Below are 21,436 nucleotides of genomic sequence, written 5' to 3' on the forward strand. Positions count from 1 at the left end.
CCCAGCCTTCCGTCTCCCGCCCTGCCCCGCATTCCAGAGGTGGGGGCACGGTGGTTTTTATTTTTTATTTGTTTAGAGAGCGTGTATCTGTGGGGGGAGAGCTCGTGCCGAGGTGCATGGGAGGTCAGAGGACAACTTGTGGGAGTTCGTTTTCTCTTTCCGTCACGTGGGCTCTAGCAATCGAACTCAGACCGAGTGCCCAGGCGGTCCCCCTCGGCTAACTTCCTCCTGCCCAGCAGGGTTATGAAAATATGAAAAATAAAACTGCAGCCACAGGTGTGAGACATTCGCGCACTCCACGTCCCCTCCCCAAAAACCACAGAGGCAGAATAGGAGGGGGGGGATCTAGCTTTCTCTTTAGTTATCACACTGAGGTGCTCAGGTCACAGAAAAGGCACTTGATCGGGAAAGTCATCTGATTGCGGCCAACCATATCTTCCCTCCCTTCACCAACTCCCTTGGCACTTGTTTGCGGGTCCACTTAACCCTCATAATCTGGGGAGAGCCTAAGGGCTTGAGCTCCAAACTCAGCAGCTATGCGGAGGGGCTTTGAAAACAGAAGGCAGAGTTGGCAGAGACCCGGGAGCTACCCCCAGCCAGCAGGGGGCCACAGCGGAGGTCGCACGCCCAGGATACAGGGGGTACAGGGAAGGAGGCGTTGGCGCAGGAGGAGGCAGCTTGGTAAGGTTTGGAGACCTCCGGAACCCCACAAGGGTCTACCTCCTGTTGATACTCTGAAAGGCACGTGAAATCTGGGGCGCAGGGATGAGGCACCCCCACACACACTAAGCTGGTGGGACTAGCTCATGCTGGGCGCTGAAGGTACTCAATGTTTGAATGAAGAGTAAAAAGGTTGGGACAGACAAAAGACCAGGCCTGGCGTCTCAGCCCAGCTTGTTCCGTTCAGAAAATAGTAGTTTTAAAAATGTAAAAATCCTTTCCCTCCCTCCCCCAATTTCTGGGCCCAGGGAAGGGTCAAGGGAAGTGTCTGTTCCCACCCTTTCCTCTCTCCTTCCCTTAAAAAAAATCTATATACACATATACATATTTATATAACACCATGGGGGCATCCTGCTAAGCCCCAGGGCTCTGGGGAGACTTGGGGCTTAAGTGATATCCTCCGGAGCAGCCATCAGCCTTGGACAAGCTGGGCGACCCGAGTAAGGCCCCAGCTCTGACGAGTGTATTGTAATGAGAGACTTTCTTCCTCTCCTTCCCAGTACAACCTGGTGGGCGCCATCCTCCCGGAGGAAGGAGGGAAAGGGGAGAAAATGGTTCCTCTCAGGTCAGCCTAGAGTGTCGGTAAAGCTGACCAGTAAGGAGGGTTCTATGCAAGGCACTTGGGTGTCCACTGTTCTCAGACTGGGGGGTGGGGGGACCCCAGGCGCGGGGCAGCAGAAACCCTGTCCCTTCTCCCAAAGGGGAGCTGGGGTGGAGGCCCAATTTGGCAGCAGAGAAACATGGCAGCATGGCGAAGAGAAGACAGAAGTGGGGAGCAGCAGGTAGGGCCCCCCAGGTCCCCTGAGATGAGGGGGAAAGTTTGAAGGCACTGCACAGGGGCCCGAGGGCTCACTGTCCTCCGGGCAACACGGCAGGGGAAGACGCCTCTTCCCCAGGGCCATTGGCCGCGGGTTAACAGCACAGGCCGGAGCCCACAGTCTGCTGGGAAGAGGCGTGGGCCTTGGTGCTGGGCAGGTCCTGGCCCCAAGACACCTCACTAGCTTCCGGGCCTAGGCTGTCTGAGCACCGAGTAGACGTCGTCCACGCGGCTGAGTTGCTCAAAGAAGGGTAAGAGGTCATGAAGCTCGGTGTCACTCATGTTGTCAAACCACGAGGCCACTGGCACCTGGCGAGACAGCAAGACAGTGAGGCGGGCCCATGTCGGGGCGCCACCCCCTGTCCAGCCCAACCCCTGCCACAAGGCACATACTTTTTTGGGTTTTGTTTTGTTTTGTTTTTGGCAGCTGACAGGGAAATTCACTTGTAGACACCAGTAAGCAGAATGCTCCCCAACACACCTAGGCTTACGGTGTTCATGCAGGCCCCTGACCGGGCTCTACTGCATTCATTTTGACCCATTAACAGGCATGGCCGTCGGACAGGGACCCCAGGGGTGAGGACCCTCCATACACAGGCAAAGTGGGGTATGTGAGCAGACACAGGTAACAGGACACTACCAGCCCCCGCTACCACCCCGCATAGGGCTGGGGAGGCCACCCACAGGTGCTCTGGTCCTCTGCCCACCGCAGGCTTCCCGCATACTCACGGCGTTGTCTGGATGGAAGACGTACGAGGCCGGTGAGTTGTCTAAAATGAGCACGCGCCGCAGGTCTCGGCCCAGCCTGCTCAGGTCCTTCACGTAGTTCCCCCGGTGGAAGACACACGACTCTCGGAACAGCCTGGCACGGAAGGCTCCCCACTTGTCCAGCAGATCAGCTACGGGGTCTGCATACTGGGGTAGGAGGCAAGTCACCTCAGAGAAGTCCTATCCAGGGCTGTACCCAGTTGCTTGTTAAACGTGGGTGGGTGGAGTATCGCTGGCCCAGACCCCCGGGCAAGGGCTCACCTTGGCAAGGCTGGCAGTGAACAGCACACACTCAAAGAGCTCGCCCATCCGCTGAAGGAACTCATCCACATGGGGCCGCTTCAGCACATAGACCTGGGGAACAAGGCAGTGAGAGAGCTGCTGGCCGGCAGGCTCAAGGGCGATCAACAAACGGAATGGGAATAGCGAAGGAGGTAGCGTAGTCTAGAGAGGCTGGGCCACAAGCTGCCCCAACCATCCCCGCTTCCTCAAGAGGATCGGCATGGGATTCCGGTGGTCCCACGTCACCTAGCGGGTGTCACTCCCTTGCCCACATTTGTTTTATCCAAATGCAGGAGTCCAGGTTAGCCCTCTCACCCCAAGGCTGCAGGGCACCGGCACCCGAGCCAAGTAATGGAGAACAGGCTGGCCAGCACCACAACCTATCCTGAATTACTTGAACTGGGTCCCGGGCAGTGGGGGTAAGAGGGCTCCACTGGACAGGACCAGGAGCCCAGGCCGCACGTCTGGGTGTCTGCTCCATCTCTGGAGAACCGGGGACTCTTGGGTTCTCACCCTCTGAGCTTTGGACACGCCCCATTTATCAATGTTCTCTGTGGGGCTCTCTCAAGATAGGTGGGCTGGGTGTGGTGCGGGTGCCAACCCCACCTCCCTCCGACCCTCACCTGGTGAACCACTCCATCAATCTCCACCGGGATGATAAAGTCGGCGTTGTTCACAGGCTGGAAGGAAAGAACAACTGCTGGGGCTGGTCGGGGGTGGGGCAGGGGGGTGGGGGGGTGAAATCCAGCAGAGACCTCCCTCCCTGGCCAGGGCAGGGCCCCCCCCTCCAAGACACTGTATGCTGAGAGGTGCTGGGCAGGGCCAACCTTGAAGGAGCTGTGCACCAGGGTCTCGTCCAGGTCGATGACCACGCAGATCTTGTCTGAGTCCTGGGCCTTGGCCTCGGGCAGCAGATACTGCACTGGGGTGTGCTGTGGGGAGGGGCTGGGCTGGAAGGGCACCTCCTACACGGGCTTCCCACCCCAGATAGAGATCTGCGACCCAACCAGACCTTCCCCCCACTCCCCAGCTTTGGGTCTGTCTTGTCAACGGTGGGACATGGGTAAGATATGTGGGCCCTTCTTCTTCACCTCACAAAGTTCCCACCAAGAAGAAAGGCACAACTGTGGGCTAGGAGGCTGCAGTGGGGGCTGGGAAAGGGGCGGGCCTAGAGGGCAAGCGCTCTCCCTCGCTGCACAATTCAGGGTCTGCACGCCTGTCAGTGAAGTTTAACCTATACTCCTCTCTGCCAAGTCCACTTCCGGCTAGGTCCCGGTGCAATCCAATCACCACAAACCTTAGGGATGGCGCCATTTTCCTCCACCAGCAGGGGAGCCCCACTGTGGGCAGGCAGGGGCTCCCCATCATCTCGGCAGACACAACAGAAGAGGGAGTGGAGGATGCCCCGACTCCGGGGCTTCTGGGAAACTGCTGACTTCTGGTCACCTGAAGCAAGAAGTGGGTGTGAGCATGCTGCCCGCATGCACTGAGGCTCGGAGAAGGGGAGCTTTCGCCCTCCATCGGGAGACACGACAGGGTGGCTGTCCTCCAGAAAACCCCCCTTCCAGGGGCCCCGCCACGGGCCACTCCAGGGCGCCTGCAACTCGGAGACTTAAGGAAATCTGGCGCGGCTATGAAGGCAGCCACTGGAGGCGGCTGGAGGGACCGATTTTCCTCACGGTGGGTTCTCGGTCATCTGACCCCACAGGTGGACCTTACCTGAGCAGCCCCTGCTCAGGACCGTCAGGGCTCGGGGCCCCATCGTCCACTCCCACTCTCCCTCCATTCTGTCTACCCAGTGAGTCCAAAGTCCTCATTGTGCCTGGGCCCAGAGGCCAGCGTCCCAGGGCTGTCAGCCCCGCGGGCCCCACCTCCTTCACCCCGCCCCGTCTCAACCTTAGCCTTAGAGAGGACAGGCAGCAGCCTAACTGACAGACCTACCCCCACCAAGCCTCTCCTCTAAACCTTCCTGCCTCCAGCTCCCCCCCAGCCCCCCAAAGAGCTAGGACTGGCCAGTGGACAGACCCCGAGTGACTTCCCAATCTTGAAATTGACACTGGGGGTGGGAGGGCAGCCCCACTCTTGCCCGCCCCAGGGGCTCCGCACGGGCGGGCAGCGCCCCTTACAGGGTGGCTGCAAGTGTGCACAGGCCCGACGCCAACGGCCCGGCCTGTTGCAGCCAGCCGGGGTGCCGCGTGCCTAGTGGACACAAGTGTGCCTTGCAGGGCCAGCGGCTCTCTGCCTCCGACAGTGCCGTCCGCACCTCCACGCGTGACGCCCGAGTTTGTGGGAACCCTGTTGGGAGTTGGCGGGAGTTCCCTGCAAGACTCCCCAGCCCGCTGTCACCTCGGCACCCCTTGCAGAGCTCAGCCTGGAGGGGGCGGAGCCTCAGCGGGTGGCCAGGCGGCCGCCCCCCCCCACCACCTTCTGGTCCCATTGGCGCCAAACTGGGGGAGGGGGCGACGCCCGGGATCCGCAGCCCACTAGCCCCTCGCTCGCCTCTTGCCTCAGTTTCCCTACTAGAAGCATATTCGAGCGCGCTAGCGGCGCCAGGCCCCGCCCAGCGCCTCGGACTCTCGCGGAGTTCAAACTCTCCCCGGCCTCACTGGCGGGGGCTCGGGCTGGGCCGAGGCGCGCGCCCGGGACAGTGGCAGCCACTGCGGCGCGGGGGCGGCCCCCGGCCCCGTTCTCCCCTCCCGCCGCCGGCGTACCTTTGCCCCGCAGCGGGCCCCGCGCCTCCTCCTTGCTGATCTGAGTAATGACGGCCGAGCTGTCCATGGGGCCCGGCGCGCTCCGCTCCGGCCGGACTCTGGCCCCGGCGCCCGGCCTCCCCCCCGGCTCGGGCCGGAATCGGGGCGCGGGGGGGGAGGGGAGGGTGGGAGGGAGGGATCCCCGCGAGCTTCGGAGGGGAGGGGAGCCAGGTTCTCGGGGGGAGGGGGAGGGAGGGGGCGCGGAGGAAACTTTGTTACAACATGGAGTTTCCTCCCCGCGAGGCGGATGCAAACATGGAACCCGGGCGCCGTTTCAAGGCTTCCCCTTAAAAGGGCAACGGCTTCGGCGCGCCTGGGACTCGGCCACAGCTTTCATCACTTCTGGGGCCCGGCGGGCTGGGAGGCGGGCCGGGTTCCTGCGGAGATCCAGGGGGCGTCGCCTCGCTTCCTGCGGTGTGCTGGCTGGACCTGGCGTCTGCGGCTGCGTGGCAGAGCGGGCGGCCTTAACCCGCCATGCGGGCCACGGAGCCCCGGGGCTCGAGGCCCGCCCCAAGCGCCCAGCCCGGAGTGCCCGAGGACGACCGGGCTCCACCTCCGCGCATTCCAAAGTGCTGACTGACACGAGCTGCCTCCGTTTGTTCCTCTGGAAAATGGGATGACGCTAACTTTCTGTAAAATGAGTTTTATTTTATTTTTTTTAATTTAATTATTTCATGTGTATGGCCTGCAAATATGTATGTGCACACGTAGCTGCAGTGCACTCTGAGGCCAGAAGAGGGCGTCAGATTCCTTTGGAACTGGAGTTAATGGCGTGGGCCCTAGGAACGGAAATGGGGTGCTTTTGAGAGTAACGTGCCCGTGAGCCATCTTTCCAGCCCCTAAAAAAATTTAGTTATACTTGTGTGTGGAGGAGGATGCACATTCTATCAGTGCAGACCAGGAGTTCTTCCACTATTTGGGAGGGGCATCAAACTCAGGTGGTCAGCCTTGCCAGTCGCACCTTTACCCCCTACGCCTTCCCACCGCCTCCACAATGGGTCTTTTGTCTAACGTTGTGGATATCCCGACCAAAAAAGAGAAAAAAAAAAAGCATTCCTTGGTAGCTCCAGTTATGCAAACTCATCAAATTATGGAACTGAAGAAAGATTGATTTTATTTTTGCGTATGCATGCCAGAGCCTTCAGAGGCCAGAAGGGGGCGCCCTCCCCTGGGGCAGGAGTTGGGGGCGACGTCAGCCGCCCCGTGCTGCTTGAGTGCCTTGAACTCATTCTGGTGGTCGGTCTGCAAGGGACGTAATTTCTCTTAACTGCGGAGCCACCTCTCCAGTCCTAAATTAGGTTCGTGATGCAACGGTAACGCTCGGCACTCGCTGCAGTCTCGAGAACATCCCAGGATGGGAAGCTTCCACTTCTGCGCCCACCTTTACCGTTTGTCCTGCAGCAAACGCAGCCCTCTCCGCGCCAAACCCTGAGCGTTTCCCCGGGCGGAGGGCGAGCCTCGGCTGCTCAGGGCTGTGCATCTTGTACGTGCTGTTCCCTCGGCTTGGAACATGCCTCGTAGTCCTTGGCAGGGCCAAATCCCATCGAAATAGAAGAAATACCACCTTGTTTAGAGGCCCTGCACCCGCCCGCCCCGCCCCATCTGCGATTATTAGAGGGCCCGTTCTAGGGCTGGCTGTGCTCCCAAGTGCCCAGGGGACTCGCGCGCGGAGGGAGGGCCCAGCGCCCGCCCGAGGGCGCCTGCGACTGCAACCTTTCAGAGTTTAAACACACGTGTCACCGGATCTGTGGTGACACACCCCAGCCAGAGCCTGGATCTGCGTTTGCATACAGAATCTTCCCGCAGGAAGCCCCCCAGTTGCGTCGCTCTGGGGCTGTGGTTCGTTTATTTTTATTTTTTATTTTTCCTGTCTTACAAAGTTCCTTTCATTCGCCTTAGTTTAAAAAACACCAATGCCAAGCCTTTGCCACGCACACCCCACTTCCTCCCCTGGGCCCTGTGGCCGGGTGGGGTGGGGTGGGGTGGGCGGCGTCCTGTGGCTTCCCAGCAGAGAGCGGGCTGAGGCGCTGCTCTGCGTGCGCGCCAGCCGGGTGTCGCCGACCAGCAGCTAATCTGGGGCGCTGATCCCAGACCCCTCCTCCTGCCCTTGGGGAGCCCCAAGACCGCCCTCCTTACACCCCAAGGTCTTCGCCTCCAGGACTGGTGCCCTGGGTCCCGAGCCCCTAACTGCACTCGGGATCTAGCGGACTCCTCGGAAAGAAGAAGGGACAGCTTGGGAAAGTCGTCGTTCCCAGCCCAGGCCCGAGCCTCTCTCCGAGCCCTGGCCAGGCCCACGGGGGTGCCTCAGCTTTCCCAAAGGGACATGTGTGACCCGAAGTTGAATGAGTCGGGGTGCAGCGACTGGGCCGTGCGGCTGGCTGCCTAAGATTCACTCCCGTCGTGACCCCCACCCCGACACTCACGAACCTGCCCTCAAGAGCCCTATCACCCCCTCCAGGCCTTAGCTGGGGGTTCCTTCAATCCGCCGGAAGCTCGGTAGCCCTCGCCCTGTTCCGGGGGCATTGTGAGGACTGCACTGCCAGTCGGGAGGGTGGGGGCGGGTGTTTGTCGTCTGTCTCCTCGCAGCAGCTCCATCTCCGCTGCTGTCTCCCCTCCCCCATGGTAAGGGGCTTTACCCACACAACCTATTACAATTATTCAGAGATTTGTTACTTTATGTATGAGTATACCAGACATACCAGAAGAGGGCATCGGATCCCATTACGGATGGTTGTGAGGCTCCATGTGGTTCTGGGATTTGAACTCAGGACCTTTGGGAGAGCAGGCAGTGCTCTTAACCACTGAGCCATCTCTCCAGCCCCTATGGTGATTGTTTTTAAATACTCATAGACTGCTTTCCGGGGACTGGGCAGGATACTGCAGGACAACTGAGGCAAGCGTCCGTCCCTCAGGTTCCCACTTGTGGATGGACGGGAAGGAGGCCTGGTAGGAAGCCCTCAGGGAAGCAGGTCCGCAGGGGACGGTGCCCACCTAGGGCCTCGGAGGCCCAGGGACGCCCTAGGGCGGGCCTCTTCCTTAAATTCAATTGGAGTTTTGGGGCTGGGGTCTTCAGGGCAACTACCACGGTGCTGGAGGAGCAAACATGGAACCCAGTCTCTGGCTGGAAATGGCTGACCTTGGGCCTTGGTAAGTCAGACAGGTTGGCTGAATTCCAGGGCTCAGGAGGCAGAGGTCTGAGTTCAAGGCCAGACTCTTCTACAACAGGACAGCCAGGGCTACACAGAGAAACCCTGTGTCATGGGCCAGGTTAAATCATCATTTTTCTGTGTGTGAGCAAGCATTTGTCACATTACATGTGTGGAGTTAGAGAATGCATCCATGTGGGCCCCAAGGACTGAACGCTGATCCTTGGGAACGGTGACTGGCACCTTGACATACTTAGACATCACTGACCCCAAGATTTTTATATTATTATTTATTTATTTATTTTTGGTTTTTCGAGACAGCGTTTCTCAGTGTAGCCCTGGCTGTCCTGGGACTCCCTCTGTAGACCAGACTGGCCTCGAACTCAGAAATCCAGGTGCCTCTGCCTCCCAAGTGCTGGGATTAAAGGCGTGCGCCACCACCGCCCAGCTATATTATTAATGTTGAGAGCCAGTCTCTCTATAGCCTTTGCTGGACTGAAACTTGCTCCTTAGACTGAGCTGGCCTCCAGCGCATGGGGACGCACCTGCTTCTGCCTCCAGAGCGCTGAGGATATTAAGGCGTGTGCCTGCCGCAGTGCTAATCTCGGCTAAGATTGATTTTTATGTAGACGTGGTAGTGTATGCAGCAAGTGTTGGGGATGCCTTTGGAGGCTTGAAGAGTGTCCTGTCCCCTGGAGCTGGACATCCAGGCTGTTGTTTGCTGCCATATGTCATTACCTGCCACAGGAGCTGCGAGGTTCAGTCGTTAGAACAGTCCAAGGAGCAGTGAGTGTTCTGAGGCAAACGTACCTTCTCAGCGCTCAATTCTAAGTCCTAAACTTAACTAGTCAAATGATCAGCGTTGGGTCCCCCAGCCCCATCCCACAGCGTCTGAGAACCAGGAATTTTGGGCAGGCTCGTTGTTAGCCCTTTCTTATTTCCTGTGTTCAGTGTGTCTCCCTGAACTCACTGTGTCGGGTGACACATCCCGCCAGTTTAGTTAGTCCACCCACCCCCTTCCCGAGAACTCCTGGACAGCTGACATCCTCTTTAATTCGGGACTTTACCTCTCCTCCACTTCTAACCCAGGGCTTAATCACAAAAAGAAAAAAAAAATGAGAATAAAAAATAAAGCACCCAACTAATGCCAAGTAATTTGTCAGAATGTGCATCGAGTTGGGGGCCAGCAGGAGATCTGGAGGGGAGTCTGGAGATGCTGTCCTTGCCAGCCCCTACCCCTAATTATCTCGGGTCCCACCTCCTCCAGCAGCAAGCCCCAAGGCGTGGGGAGGACTCTGGCTCAGGCACCCTCTCCCACTGCCCTTCGGGTTGCGCCAGACCTCTCTCCCTTCGCTGCTCCTTTTGGGCCCCACTCTTTTCGTTGCCCTTTTAAGAAAGAGGAAATTCTTTTCATAAACAAGCGCCCCAATCTGAGCGGTCAGTCCACAGCCTTCCCAAGCTGGGTTCCGGGTAACGGGAGCTACTTTCAGATCGCGAACCTCCCACGGGCTCAACCCTGGGGAAAGGCTCACGGGACGCCCCTTCCTCCGTGCGGCTCTGGACTGTTCCAGGCTGGAGCGCAAGGAACCGGTGGAGTCGGGAGGAGGACTTAGGGGAGCCTAGAAACTGCCTAGGGAGCGTCTGCAAAGTGCTAGGTCTACACGGGGCGAAGGGTGCGGGGACACTCACCGCGGAGGAGGGGACTCCCCGCCCACGCCGCCTCTCTCTACCTCCCCGGGGAGAAAGCACCTCCTCTCACCTGAGTTCCGCTTGCCCTTGAAGGGCAGGGCCCGGGCCGGGGCGTGGGCGCTCGGGAGAGTCCCTGCCCCGGGGAGCCGAGAGTGGCGAGCAGGGAGCCCCGAGCGCGCAGCGTGGGAGTCGGCTCAGCCCGGTTCCCTGCGGAGATGGCAAACGGAGTGGGCCTTGAAGGCACAGACTTTTGGGTTGTTTATGGCCTGGCTCCCGAAAGAGAAGGAGCCATTTCTAGGTTTTACTCCCTGGAAAATAGGTTTCACGTACAAAAAAGAGTAGGGGATGATCAGTCATTTGGAAGGTTAGGGAATTGGACGTTTAGATTTTCTAGCGCTTTGGAACAGAGGGGAGCTACGGCTTGGTTCATCGGACTGTTTGTATTTTTTTAAACTTTCTTCCATGAGAGGCAGAGGCAGGCGGATTTCTGAGTTCGAGGCCAGCCTGGTCTACAGAGTGAGTTCCAGGACAGCCGGGACTACACAGAGAAACCCTGTCTCGAAAAACAAACAAAAATAATAAAGTTTCTTCCAGCCCTACCCTTCCAACCCCCAAGTTTGTCAAATTGTTCTCCTCCTCCTCCTCTCCTCTTCTATCTCCTGGTCCTCTTTCCTTTTTACTTCCTTCTTGAGTCAGGCTTTCAGGTAGCCCAGGTTGGACTTGGACTCTACTTATTTGTTTGTTTATTTATTTATTTATTTTTAAGACAGGGTTTCTCTGTGTAGTCCTGGCTGTCCTGGAACTCACTCTGTAGACCAGGCTGGCCTCGAACTCAGAAATCCGCCTGCCTCTGCCTCCTAAGTGCTGGGATTACAGGCATGCGCCACCACCGCCGGCTTGGCCTCACTTTCTAAGGAGGATGACCTATAACTCTTTAGGACTCTTGCCGTCATCTTCCACATACTGGACTGAGACAGCAGCTCTGAGACAGGTGGTTCTGTTTGAGGCGGTCTGGGTATATACTAGCCTGGAACTCACTTTCCTACTACCTCAGCCTTGCACTGTTAAGTCAGGGCTAGGATTACAAGACTGCACCAAATAAATAGCTTTTGGATATCTTTTAGGAGCTAAGCACCAGACACTTTTGTTTGAGATCATTTTTATGTATATGGGCATTTTGCCTGTGTGTTTGTCTGTGCACCATGGGCGGGAAAGTGCCAGTGGAGACGGCCAGAAGAGGGCACTAAATGCCCTGGAACTGGAGTTATTTCCTTTGAAAGCCACCATGTTGATGCTGGGAATTGAGTCCCTGTCTTCTGAAAGGAGAGTTCTTAGCACCTGAGCCATCTCTCTAGCCCTAGGTACTGTGTTTTAAGTCTCTTAGGTTGTGGTGGTAAGATGGGTGTCATTTTACTCAGAGGTAAAAGCACTTGTCCAAACTGGAAACCGGAAGTCCAGACAGCCGGTAGGTAGGGGACCTCCAATCGCCTTGCTGTGTCCATCCTGTGGCCTCTACGCTTGCGGGTTGCCACGGGTGGCCTCGCTGTGCCCATGCGCGTGCCCCTGCTCCTCGATAGGGAGCCCATATAGGAAGTGCCGATGGGAGCTGTGGGTCAGAAAGGAGGCCCCGTGGGCGAGGCAACAGGTCCAGGCCTGGGGAAGACCATGAGTGAAGGAGAGGCCAGAGCTCCGCAGAAGCCCCGTGACTCCCCCTCCTGCCCTCCCTGCCCCTTGGCTGACCCCCGGTACCAGATAAGCAGTAAGGCCCAGGTAACCCACGCCGAGCAGAGCCACAAGGCCAAAGTAGGCAGGGTGCGGGAGGCTGCGCAGGTAAGTGACCACAAAGTACAGGTTGATGGCGCTGACTAGTGCTACGATGCAGGAAGTGATGCCTTTGCTCAGCCTGGGAAGGAACGGATGCTCAGGGCTGGCTGTGGCTGGCTGCAGCCGGACCACCTGGCTGGCCTCCCCACCCCCCACCCCGGCCCTCCCCTCCGGACCTCAGGCTCGCTCAGAGCTGGAGGTCAAGCAACAGGACACCTCCTCTGACCTGTGTGGTCAGAGCGGACAGAGCCCCCGTCAGCCACTTGGGGGCTCTTCAGGCTCTGACAGGACTTGGCAAGGAGTGTGGTGAGAGTAAGCCCGGGGTTCTAGCAACAGCCGCCAGCAAACCCTGGTTCCCATACTTAGTAGCTGTGTGACCCTGGGCGAGTGCCTTAAGGTCTTGGGGCCTTGGTCTCTCGGGAAGGGGGGAGATGACAGTTGCTCCGGCTGAGCGGATAGAAGGCGGTGCCACCGCCGGGGTTGGGGAGGGAGGACTCACCGGCCGTTGGCAAACTCCTGCATGACAGCTGGCATGCTGGTAAAAGTCAAAATGGGCAGCACGGCGAAGGGCAGCTGTGGGGAGTGGTGGAGACTGAGGCTCAGAGACCGACCCTGCTTTGCTACAGCAGGGAGTGGGCGTGGGGAGTTCTGCCTCTCCTCTGGCTGGGAGCCTTTGGGATCGGCCCCTAAGAGCCCTGAGCAGTCAGTATTCTGTGTCTCGGTGCAGGGCTCTCAGATGCGCTGGAGTCTGAATGCCAGTTCAGCCTCCAGTCAACCAACCCAATGCATTGGTTGTCCCATCTGTGGAATGGGGACAGTGGGGACTCTTGCTTTTTAGTGTGGCTGTAGAATCCTGCGAGTGTTCAGGGTAAACCCTGTAGGACTTTTAGGGGAGGGGGCTGCTGTTGCTCCTCCTTGGCTAGACTCTGGGTCTCACCAATAGACTCTGAAGAACATTGAGTAGATCGTTGAGGCCGGACAGGTCCCTCAGGTCGCGGAAGACAGCCACCAGCACGGTGGGCAGGATGGCGCAAGAGCGAGTGAGGAGGACGCGGGCGAAGCGGGACCACCGCAGCTTAAGGAAACCCTGGGTGGGACCAAGCACCCTGGTGGGACTAAGTGGCCTCGGTGGCTTCAGCCACCCGCTCCCAACACCCACCCACCCACCCACCCCCCGCGCATTTGTCTGTCTTGGAAATGGGGCAGCTCTGACTCTTGGTGGTGGGATAAAGGACAAGCGGGCGAGGGAGGATTCCTGTAACCGGTTGCTGAGTATGGAAGGGCTTTGGGGAATTCTGTCTCTCTTAGCCCCCTGCAACTCAGAAAGGCCCAGCGTCCAAGCCTCTAGCAGCGCTGTCCTTGGGCCCTCGATACCCACCTCCATCACGAACTGCCCTGCATAGGTGCCGGTCATAGTGGAACTCTGCCCCGCTGCCAGGAGACCTACTGCCCAGATGTAGAGGGCCGCAGGGCCAAAGAGACAGCCGAGGATCACACCCTAGAGGGAGGAGGTGTGGTCAGACAGAGGCCCCGCCCAATAGAGGCCCCACCCCCGACGAGGCGTGGCCAAACATCCAACCTAAGCGCACTTACGCCTTGATAAATATCCACAGACACTGTGTTATTGTCCCTGGGGAAGATCTTAGCATAGCTCTGGAGGCTGCTGTTGGCACAGATGTTGAACTGCAGGCGGGGCGTCAGTAGGAGGGAGGTGGGAAATGCAAACTCACTTTTGGAAAATCAGGACCCCAGCTAGGCCCCACCAATCCGATCCCAGCACACTGGGAGGCAGAGGATTTATGAGTTCGAGGCCAGCCTGGTCTACAGAGTGAGTTCCAGGACAGCCAGGGCTATACAGAAAAACCCTGTCTCAAAAAACCATAAAAAAAAATTTAAAAAATTAAAAAAAACTGAGGCCCTGAGGCCCAAAGGCCCAGGCAGGCATTGGTCAGACATGCCTTAAAGAATCCTAGTACTTGGGAGGCAGTGGCAGGCAGATCTCTGTAAATTCGAGGCTAGCCTGGTCTATAGGCCAAGTTGCAGGACAGCTCAGGCTATACAGAGAAGCCCTGGTCTACCTTGGAATCCCCTGTGCAGGACAGGCCAGCCTTGAACTCAGAGATCTGTCTTCAGTCTACCGCGTGCTGGGATTAAAGTCACGTGCCACCACGCCCAGGTTGGTTTTATTTCTCTCACTGGGAATGTGTTGTTAGAATTCACAGTGCAGCTCCGGATGAGAACCGGGCTTCCAGCCTCTGGGATCAGCACACTGATCCCAGAAAAAAAAAAGTGCGTCCGCACCACTTTCCACAGCCTCCGTTCATCAAGGGCCTGTGGTCACTCGGACTTGAAAATAGGCTTCCGCCGGGCGGTGGTGGCGCACGCCTTTAAAGCCGACACTTGGGAGGCTGAGGCAGGTGGATCTCTGTGAGTCTGAGGCCGGCTTGAGACAGCCTGGTTACCCACAAAGAAATCCTGTCTTGAAAAACAAAGAGGAAAGGAAGGGAGGAAGAGAAACTAGGCTCCCAAGTCCCCATAGAGTTCTCTCCCTCATGCAAAGTGGCAGAGTGACACCCAAGATTGGACACACCCTCACACACTCGGGACACTTAGCAAGGACTTCCAAGTGCAGTGGCTAACGAGTCCCCGAGTGCCCCCCTCCCCGGCTCCGGTGTCTCCAGAGGGAACGGAGCAGCCAGGCTCCCTCAGGGACCCCAGCCCTAGCCTGTCACTCTGCAGCTGTGCCCCTGCACTGTTCCACCTCTGTCCCCGAGCACTCACTGGGGGGTGGGCTGGCTTCCTGTCCCGTGTTTGCTACATACAAGAACTAAGGTGTTGGGCTGGCTCGCTTTACCCCAGGGCACTCAGGGGATGCCGGGTACCAAAGCAACCTCTCAAGCCAAGCAGTACTTCAAAGTGATTGACACCTGTCATGCGGGAGTTGAGATGATCGGGAGAGCTCAGAGTCCTGCAGAGACTCCAGAGGATGTGGCCCTGTGACCTGGAATCCCTGACAATGCTGGCGGGCACAGGGGTGGGGGTATACACAAACGAGCTGGGGACAGGGACAGGGACGGCGTGGCTCACCGCTTCCTCATTGGTTTGCTGGTAGAAGGCCTGGCCGAAAACAGCCATGACGAAGAGGTTGATGATGAAGGACACGGATAGGGCAATGGTGGCCTCAATCAGGAAGTACATGTTGGCTTCTCGAATGTCCGACCGGCGGTTTCTGTCTACTTCCCTAGACTAGTAAGGGCAGAAGGGAAGGGAAGGGCCAAAGTCCCTCAGAGTTACCCAGTGACCCCTATCCCCACATATACACTTCTGTCTTCTCTGAGTCACAGTTCCGGGAAAGTCCCTATGTGGTAGTCTGATTCAGGTCCTGGTCAGCTGCCGCCTACCCACATCTCTGTCCTTGCAAGAGGTCTGGTCCGCAGTGGCCAATTATGTGAATGAAGGAAGACCTGACCTTTGAGGTCCCTCTCTGAGTTCAGCCCTGATATCCCCTCCCCCTTCAACACGCTTCATCGTCAGACATGTCTGGTTCGTTTCTGCCTCAGGACCTTTGCACGTGCTGTCCTCACCGTCTGCTGTGCCATCCTTTGGGCTTTCTACCCGTCTTTTCAGTTTGTTTCGGCAGCCACAGTTCCCTCCTTTATTTACTTTGTCCTTGTCTTTGTCCCCTACACAAGGATGCAGATGTTTCTAGGCCTTGACTGATTTTTGTTGATTTGCCTCAGACCTGTTCTTATAGGCAGGCTGAACGGGGGGAGTGAATCCATTCTTAACTAAGACCCTCAACGAAATCATCTGAGGCAGGAAGGAGTCCAGGCTCAGAAATGGGCTCCTCCCTCATGTTCCACCCTCCAGAGACTCTGCTCACCTTGACCAAGGCTGAGTGCAGGTAGATGTTGTGGGGCATGATGATGGCGCCAACGATGCCCACTGCCTGCAGCAGTTCAGGCTGCCCACAGCCCTGGCAGGAGGGCAGGAACAGGCCCTTAAGGAGTTCTCGCTGGGACGGACGCGCCACCACATACTGTGGAAGGAACCTGGTCAGCCCTCGAGGACCTTCTTCCCCTCCCCTCCATCCCCGACGGCAGGTGGCAGGTATGGATCAAGCTAAGGGCTGTTTCCCCTAGACCCATAGGCTACCCAGGTGGAAGGGAAGGGAGTGAACTCGAGGGGAGGGGCGTAACTCTTGATATCCCACCTCATAACCGAAGGTCAAAGCCATTATGGTAATGAGGAACCCAAAGAAAGCTTCCAGCTTGCGCAAACCTAGAGACGTATGGAAGGAGGATTTAAAAAAAAAATCAAATTCCTGTCACACAAATCCTTGAGAGTGGGCTGTACTGAGCACTGTGTCCTGGGCACTGGGCCAAGGGCTTAGCATCTATTTTTCTCATCGAAACTTCCCCACAGCCCCGGGTGCTCTGTCCCGTGGTACAGAAAATGAAAACAGAAACCAGAGTCAGTTGTTCAAGCCATACAGCTACACCACGGAGGAGCCACAGCCCGGAAGGCAGGGCTCCCTGCCCACTCTCACCCCCTGAGAAGAGGGGCTTTCGCTCACCGTAGTTATCCAAGAAGAGGAAGAAGAAGGTGTCCACAATGGTGATCAGGACGCCGCCCCACAGGGGAATGCTGAAACCAAGTAGGCCGCATTAGCGCAGCCTGGTCCAGATGTGGGGTTCCCACCCTCGGTGGGGACTCAGGAACCCATGCGACTTGGCCAGTTTAGGATGATGGGGGGTTGTGGGGGGTTGTTGAACATTCATAGACACCCAGGAAAGGCAAAATCGGGTAGAGGACCAGATGTGGTAGGGAGCCCTGGAATTTGTGCTATGTGACTCATAAGTCACCTTACGTTCTAAAGAATAGACTCCCACCAGCCCTACTGGAAATGGGGTGATGATGTAGACACAGGGGGTCCTTGGCCTGGGAAGGAAACACTGGCTCGCTCCAGCCTGGCCCTGAGGTAGACTCCCTAGCACGATACCGTCCAGCGGAAAGCAGACTGAAGGAGATAGCCGTCCCGATGACTTCCTGCATGTCTGAGCCCACGATGGCCAGCTCGATGGTCAGCCAGAGGAGGGTGCGGGGCACCTATGGGCAGGAGATGTCACTTCCTTAAAAGAAGGCTGGCTGCTTGATAGTTCACTTTTCTTGCCTTAGCGCGCTCTGCACGGTGCTGAGGAGGCCTGTGAGTTTTTACATTTGCCAGCCGCTTTTATAAGACAGGAGGGCCAGGGCTACACAGAGAAACCCTGTCTTGAAAAACCAAAACCCAAACTGAAAAAAGACACACTTAAAGTAGTTTGGTCTGGCATTTTGGGTCTCTCAAGGATTTGTGTGTTGGAACCTTGGTCCTCACGTTGAGACACGGCTGAGACCTTTAAAGCAGAGGACAGACCTGGTGACACTGGCCTGACAGCCCAGAAGCTAAGGCAAGAGGACAAACAAGTCCAAGGATGGCCTGGAGGACGGAGTGGTAACGCTTGCCTGGTGTGGCTGAGGCCAACCCCATGAACCCTCCTCCCATGCCAAAGAAAGCTAAGCAGAAATTGGCACCTTGCACCTGTAGAGATGCGAGCTAATTTGTCTGTTGTTTGTTTTGCAGTACTGGGGCTTCTAGGTATGTGCTCTGTAATTGGTTTATACCCTTAGCTAATCTTTCCTTTCCTTTGTGTCCACCCCTGTCTCTCTCCAGGATCTCTTTAAGTAGCCCTGGCTGTCCTAGACCTCACTCTGTAGACCAGGCTGACCTCGAACTCAGAGATCTGCCTGCCTCTGCCTCCTGAGTGCTGGGATTACAAGCGTGCACCACTTCTGCCTGACGATTTTATTTAGAGGCAGACTTTCACTGTGTATCCCTGACCAGCCTGGAACTCAGAGAGACCCACAGACCTCTGTCTCCAGAGTACCGAGTTTAAAGGTGTGCGTCATCATGTCTGGCACAATCATTTGTTTAAAATAAAGTGTTTGTTTGTTGTGTGTGAGTACACTGCTGCTGTCATCAGACACACCAGAAGAGGGTATCAGATCCCATTACAGATGGTTGTGAGCCACCATGTGGTTGCTGAGAATTGAAGTCCGGACCTCTGGAAGAGCAGTCAGTGCTCTTAACTGCTGAGCCATCTCTCCAGCCCATCCCGTTTGTTTGTTTATAAAAAGTTAAAGGGCCAGGCTTGGAAATAGTTTAATCCCAGCGCTCAGTTTCAGGACAGGGCTACAGAGAAACCCTGTTTTGAAAAAATAAAAATAGACAGACAGACAGACAGATAATAAGCTAAACTACTCAGCTTCGTGCACTTTCTTTAGCAACAGGCACAGACTAACTCAGGTGGATGTGGAGAGAGACCAGGCCTCCTCCTCCCAGGCATTCTGGGCAGTGATGTCGGTGAGGACCCTCAGCGCCACTCCCTCCCATGGTTAATTAAACAGTTGTTGCAAGCTTCTAGAAGCAAACGGCTGCTTTGGGGTTCCTATGGTGTGTGGGCATGGCTTATCAGCTTTTGTGACATCTTTTGCCCTGGAACCCCCCCCCCCCCAGCCCTTCTGACTCCTGAAAGGGTTAAATTACATTAAATCCCGTTGAAAGGCGCTGGAGATGTAGTTGGAAGGTAGATTGCCCATCCAGCATTCAGGAGCTCCTGGGTTGAATCTCCAATTGTGTAAAACAACGAGTTAGTGAATTCATAAGATTAAAAAAGAACCCCTTTGAGATATACCATGATGTAGTTCGGGTGGTCTTGCGCGAGCAGTGGCTAGCCTGGGCTACGGGGCTTTGTCCGTGTGCTACGAATTGAACCTGTGTTTTTTTGTCCGCCAGCTAGACTTGTGAAACCTGGGAGCTAATGACGCTGCTCAGAGTTTGACACCCGGAGGTGCTTTCTGTCCACGACCCCTCTGCCAATGCCCAACTCACCTTAGGGTAGTAGAGATGGCAGATTTCCCCCAAGTCCTTGCCTGTCACCACACCCAGCCGGGCAGCCAGCCTCTGGCAGAGCAAACCTAGCACGGTGGCCCAGAGCAGCACCCAGAGCAGCTGTGAGGAAACAGAGGAGAGCCTCAGCAGGAGCAGCCTCTCTGACAGGGAGTGCATAGGAAGACTCCCCCACAGCCTCCTTCCTGGAAGGGCTTCCCCAAGGACATTTTCCTGCCCCACATGAACTTATCCTCAGGAAAAAAAAAAAACCACCCGTGTAGCCTGCTCTGGAGAACTGGGGTCTTCCCTGGCTTAGCTGAGTCGCCACCCTCCCCACAAAGGCAGCATGGAGGCCCAGACTCAGTCAATACTTTGAACCCAGCCACAGCGCCAGCTTGAAGGTCCGACTCAATGTTCCCCGGGTCAAGGAAAGCGATGCTCATGAGGAAACCAGGCCCTGTGAACGCCCACAGCTTCCTCAGGCTGAATGCACCCTGGAGGGGGGGGGGGGGGTACGCAAATCAGGTCAGGTTAGCTCCTGGGTGGACGCAGGTGCCCTCCACTATCCCCCTCAGCCAGTCAGGCCGGCCAGCCCTGTCCTCCTGTCCTGTCACCCACCCCATGCCGCCACCGCTGCCCCTACCCTGGGGGAACCAGTGGGATTTGCTGAGTCACTATGGCTCTGCTTTCTGGATGGGTCCTGCTCAGCAGTGGCCTCTGCAGCTGGCCTGCACGTGACCTGTCTGCCTCTTTCAGGCTTGGCAGAGTCCTGAGAGGGGGACCTTGTCCTAGTTCATCCTCCCTTCCCAGACCCTTCTACTTCAGGGGACCACCGAGGTCCCAGCCACTCAACTCTATGTCTGGGTTTGGCTGAATATAAGATATCTGCTTAGATGGTGGCAATGGGAACAGAGAGGGGGCTCAGCGGATGAAGCCACCAAACTTGGAACCCACACAGCAGAAGTGAGCTGACTCGCAAGTTGTCCTCTGGCCTCCACGTGCATGCTACTTAATGGACACGCCTATGCATGCGCACACAAATCTGTGCAAATAACTAACTAAACACAATACATTATAAAGAGAAAGATTGTGGCGGGACTGGACCACAGCATCCAGGAACTGAGCTTATGCTAACCTCCCCCCCAACACACACACACACACACACACACACACACACACACACACACCATGTACCAGTGTAGGTGGTCCCTTCCCTTAATGCCAGAGTAGTCTCTAGGGTCTTTCTTTCTGTGGAAAAGCTAATGTCTTCTTGAGAACCATTTGATTGTTTTTTCAAATAACTACAGAGCAGGGCCCTTATAATCACCGTCACGGAATATGCCCCCTCCCCAGCCTGCAAGATCTTGGAGGATCATGTCAGACCCAGGAAGCACCCAGGACACTCCTAACGTTCCTACCTGTTCTGTGCTGGGGATGGGGATCTTCTCACTCAGGTAGGTCTCCTGGGAAGGCGGCGGTGCTGGCTGAGGTGCTGGGCCAGGCAGGCTGGAAATGGAGCCATAACTGGGCCTGGTCAGCCTCTGGGGGCTCCTGTCACCTGTCAGGGACCCCAGGATGCTAGGTGGGTGTGTACTTCTTTTAAGAGCCTTGGATTCAAGCTACCTGCCTCCTCCCCGGACCCTGCTCCCTGGACTGGCCAGTCCACCTATGTGTGAAGCCGGAGGTTTCCAGAATCACTTCCCTCCCAGTGAGCACAGAACTTCTCCAATCCAAATCCCCTGAGTCAGGAGATTTGTGAGACAGGAGGCCCAGAGAGGGGTAGGCCGAGCCCCCACCCCACCCCACGCCTCCCCCAGCTGCTTGACCTCACGCTCTGCCTCCTCCATCAGGCTTAATCCATACAAGAGCCTGACTCCGGTGTGGGTATGGGTGTGTCTGGCAGAGCAGAGCCCCCACAGAGACTGTAAGTCTTCCTTGCCCCCTCCAATTGTCCCCACTTGAATCACATTAGGTCCCTGGAGGCCACCACTCACGAATCATGAGGACACAGGCAGGCGTCAGGATCCGCTGTGTGACCACCAAGCCCGACAGCTCTTCAATCTGTCCCCTTCTGTGGGTGCTGGTCCGAGTGAGTAAGAGTAGGGAACCCACGCCCTTCCCATCCTGACGGACTTCATCTCCACATCACCGAGGGCATGCTCACAATTTCACACACTTGGCATTTCGAAACACTCGCCAAAGGCAGAAGTGGCCAGTTGTGGCGGAAGGGGGTGGTCACCCACAGCTTTGACCCTCGTTCCTCTCCTGGATACCCTCTGTTCCATAACTCTGGCCCCATTCCAGGTACCCCAATTTAATTCCAAAATTACCTCTGATCTCAGGCACTTCCTGCCATTTGGGTATAAATGTTTAATATTTCATGTCAGCTTCACACACACACACACACAAACACACACATGCTCATACACAGTCAGGTCTTTCATCTCAGTCTGCAGCTCAAGGGTCATTGGTTGACCTCCAGGAAAGGTGGGAGGGAGGTAAAAAGTCC

The 21,436-nt window shown here is 56.7% G+C and overlaps 2 protein-coding genes across 7 annotated transcripts; both read right to left on the bottom strand.

Moving 5' to 3' along the window:
* Positions 1-330: 330 nt before the first annotated feature.
* On the bottom strand, positions 331-5,784 carry Ctdsp1 (CTD small phosphatase 1). Of its 2 annotated transcripts, XM_052193776.1 has the most exons (7): positions 5,299-5,781; positions 3,885-4,033; positions 3,415-3,519; positions 3,211-3,267; positions 2,567-2,659; positions 2,267-2,452; positions 331-1,846 (listed from the first exon to the last, which is right to left on the bottom strand). In XM_052193776.1, the coding sequence occupies exons 1-7, from the start codon at positions 5,363-5,365 to the stop codon at positions 1,718-1,720; spliced, it is 786 nt and encodes a 261-aa protein (XP_052049736.1). In that variant the 5' UTR covers positions 5,366-5,781; the 3' UTR covers positions 331-1,717. The 2 variants fall into 2 exon arrangements, with proteins under 2 accessions (XP_052049736.1, XP_052049737.1); XM_052193777.1 differs by lacking the exon at positions 3,415-3,519 and having other exon boundaries at positions 5,299-5,784.
* A 5,530-nt stretch (positions 5,785-11,314) lies between these two features.
* Slc11a1 (solute carrier family 11 member 1) lies at positions 11,315-21,076 on the bottom strand. Of its 5 annotated transcripts, none has more exons than XM_052193772.1 (15): positions 20,922-21,073; positions 20,346-20,485; positions 19,299-19,421; positions 18,928-19,047; positions 16,999-17,105; positions 16,573-16,643; positions 16,210-16,277; positions 15,880-16,035; positions 15,084-15,242; positions 13,590-13,679; positions 13,375-13,494; positions 12,934-13,083; positions 12,496-12,569; positions 11,922-12,075; positions 11,492-11,778 (listed from the first exon to the last, which is right to left on the bottom strand). In XM_052193772.1, the coding sequence occupies exons 1-15, from the start codon at positions 20,926-20,928 to the stop codon at positions 11,587-11,589; spliced, it is 1,731 nt and encodes a 576-aa protein (XP_052049732.1). In that variant the 5' UTR covers positions 20,929-21,073; the 3' UTR covers positions 11,492-11,586. The 5 variants fall into 5 exon arrangements, with proteins under 5 accessions (XP_052049731.1, XP_052049735.1, XP_052049732.1 ...); XM_052193774.1 differs by having other exon boundaries at positions 11,599-11,825; positions 20,922-21,072; XM_052193771.1 differs by lacking the exon at positions 12,496-12,569 and having other exon boundaries at positions 11,315-11,778; positions 20,922-21,074.
* Positions 21,077-21,436: the final 360 nt, after the last annotated feature.

The sequence above is a fragment of the Apodemus sylvaticus genome, chromosome 9 (genome assembly GCF_947179515.1).
Source record: "Apodemus sylvaticus chromosome 9, mApoSyl1.1, whole genome shotgun sequence".
Taxonomy (NCBI): domain Eukaryota; kingdom Metazoa; phylum Chordata; class Mammalia; order Rodentia; family Muridae; genus Apodemus; species Apodemus sylvaticus.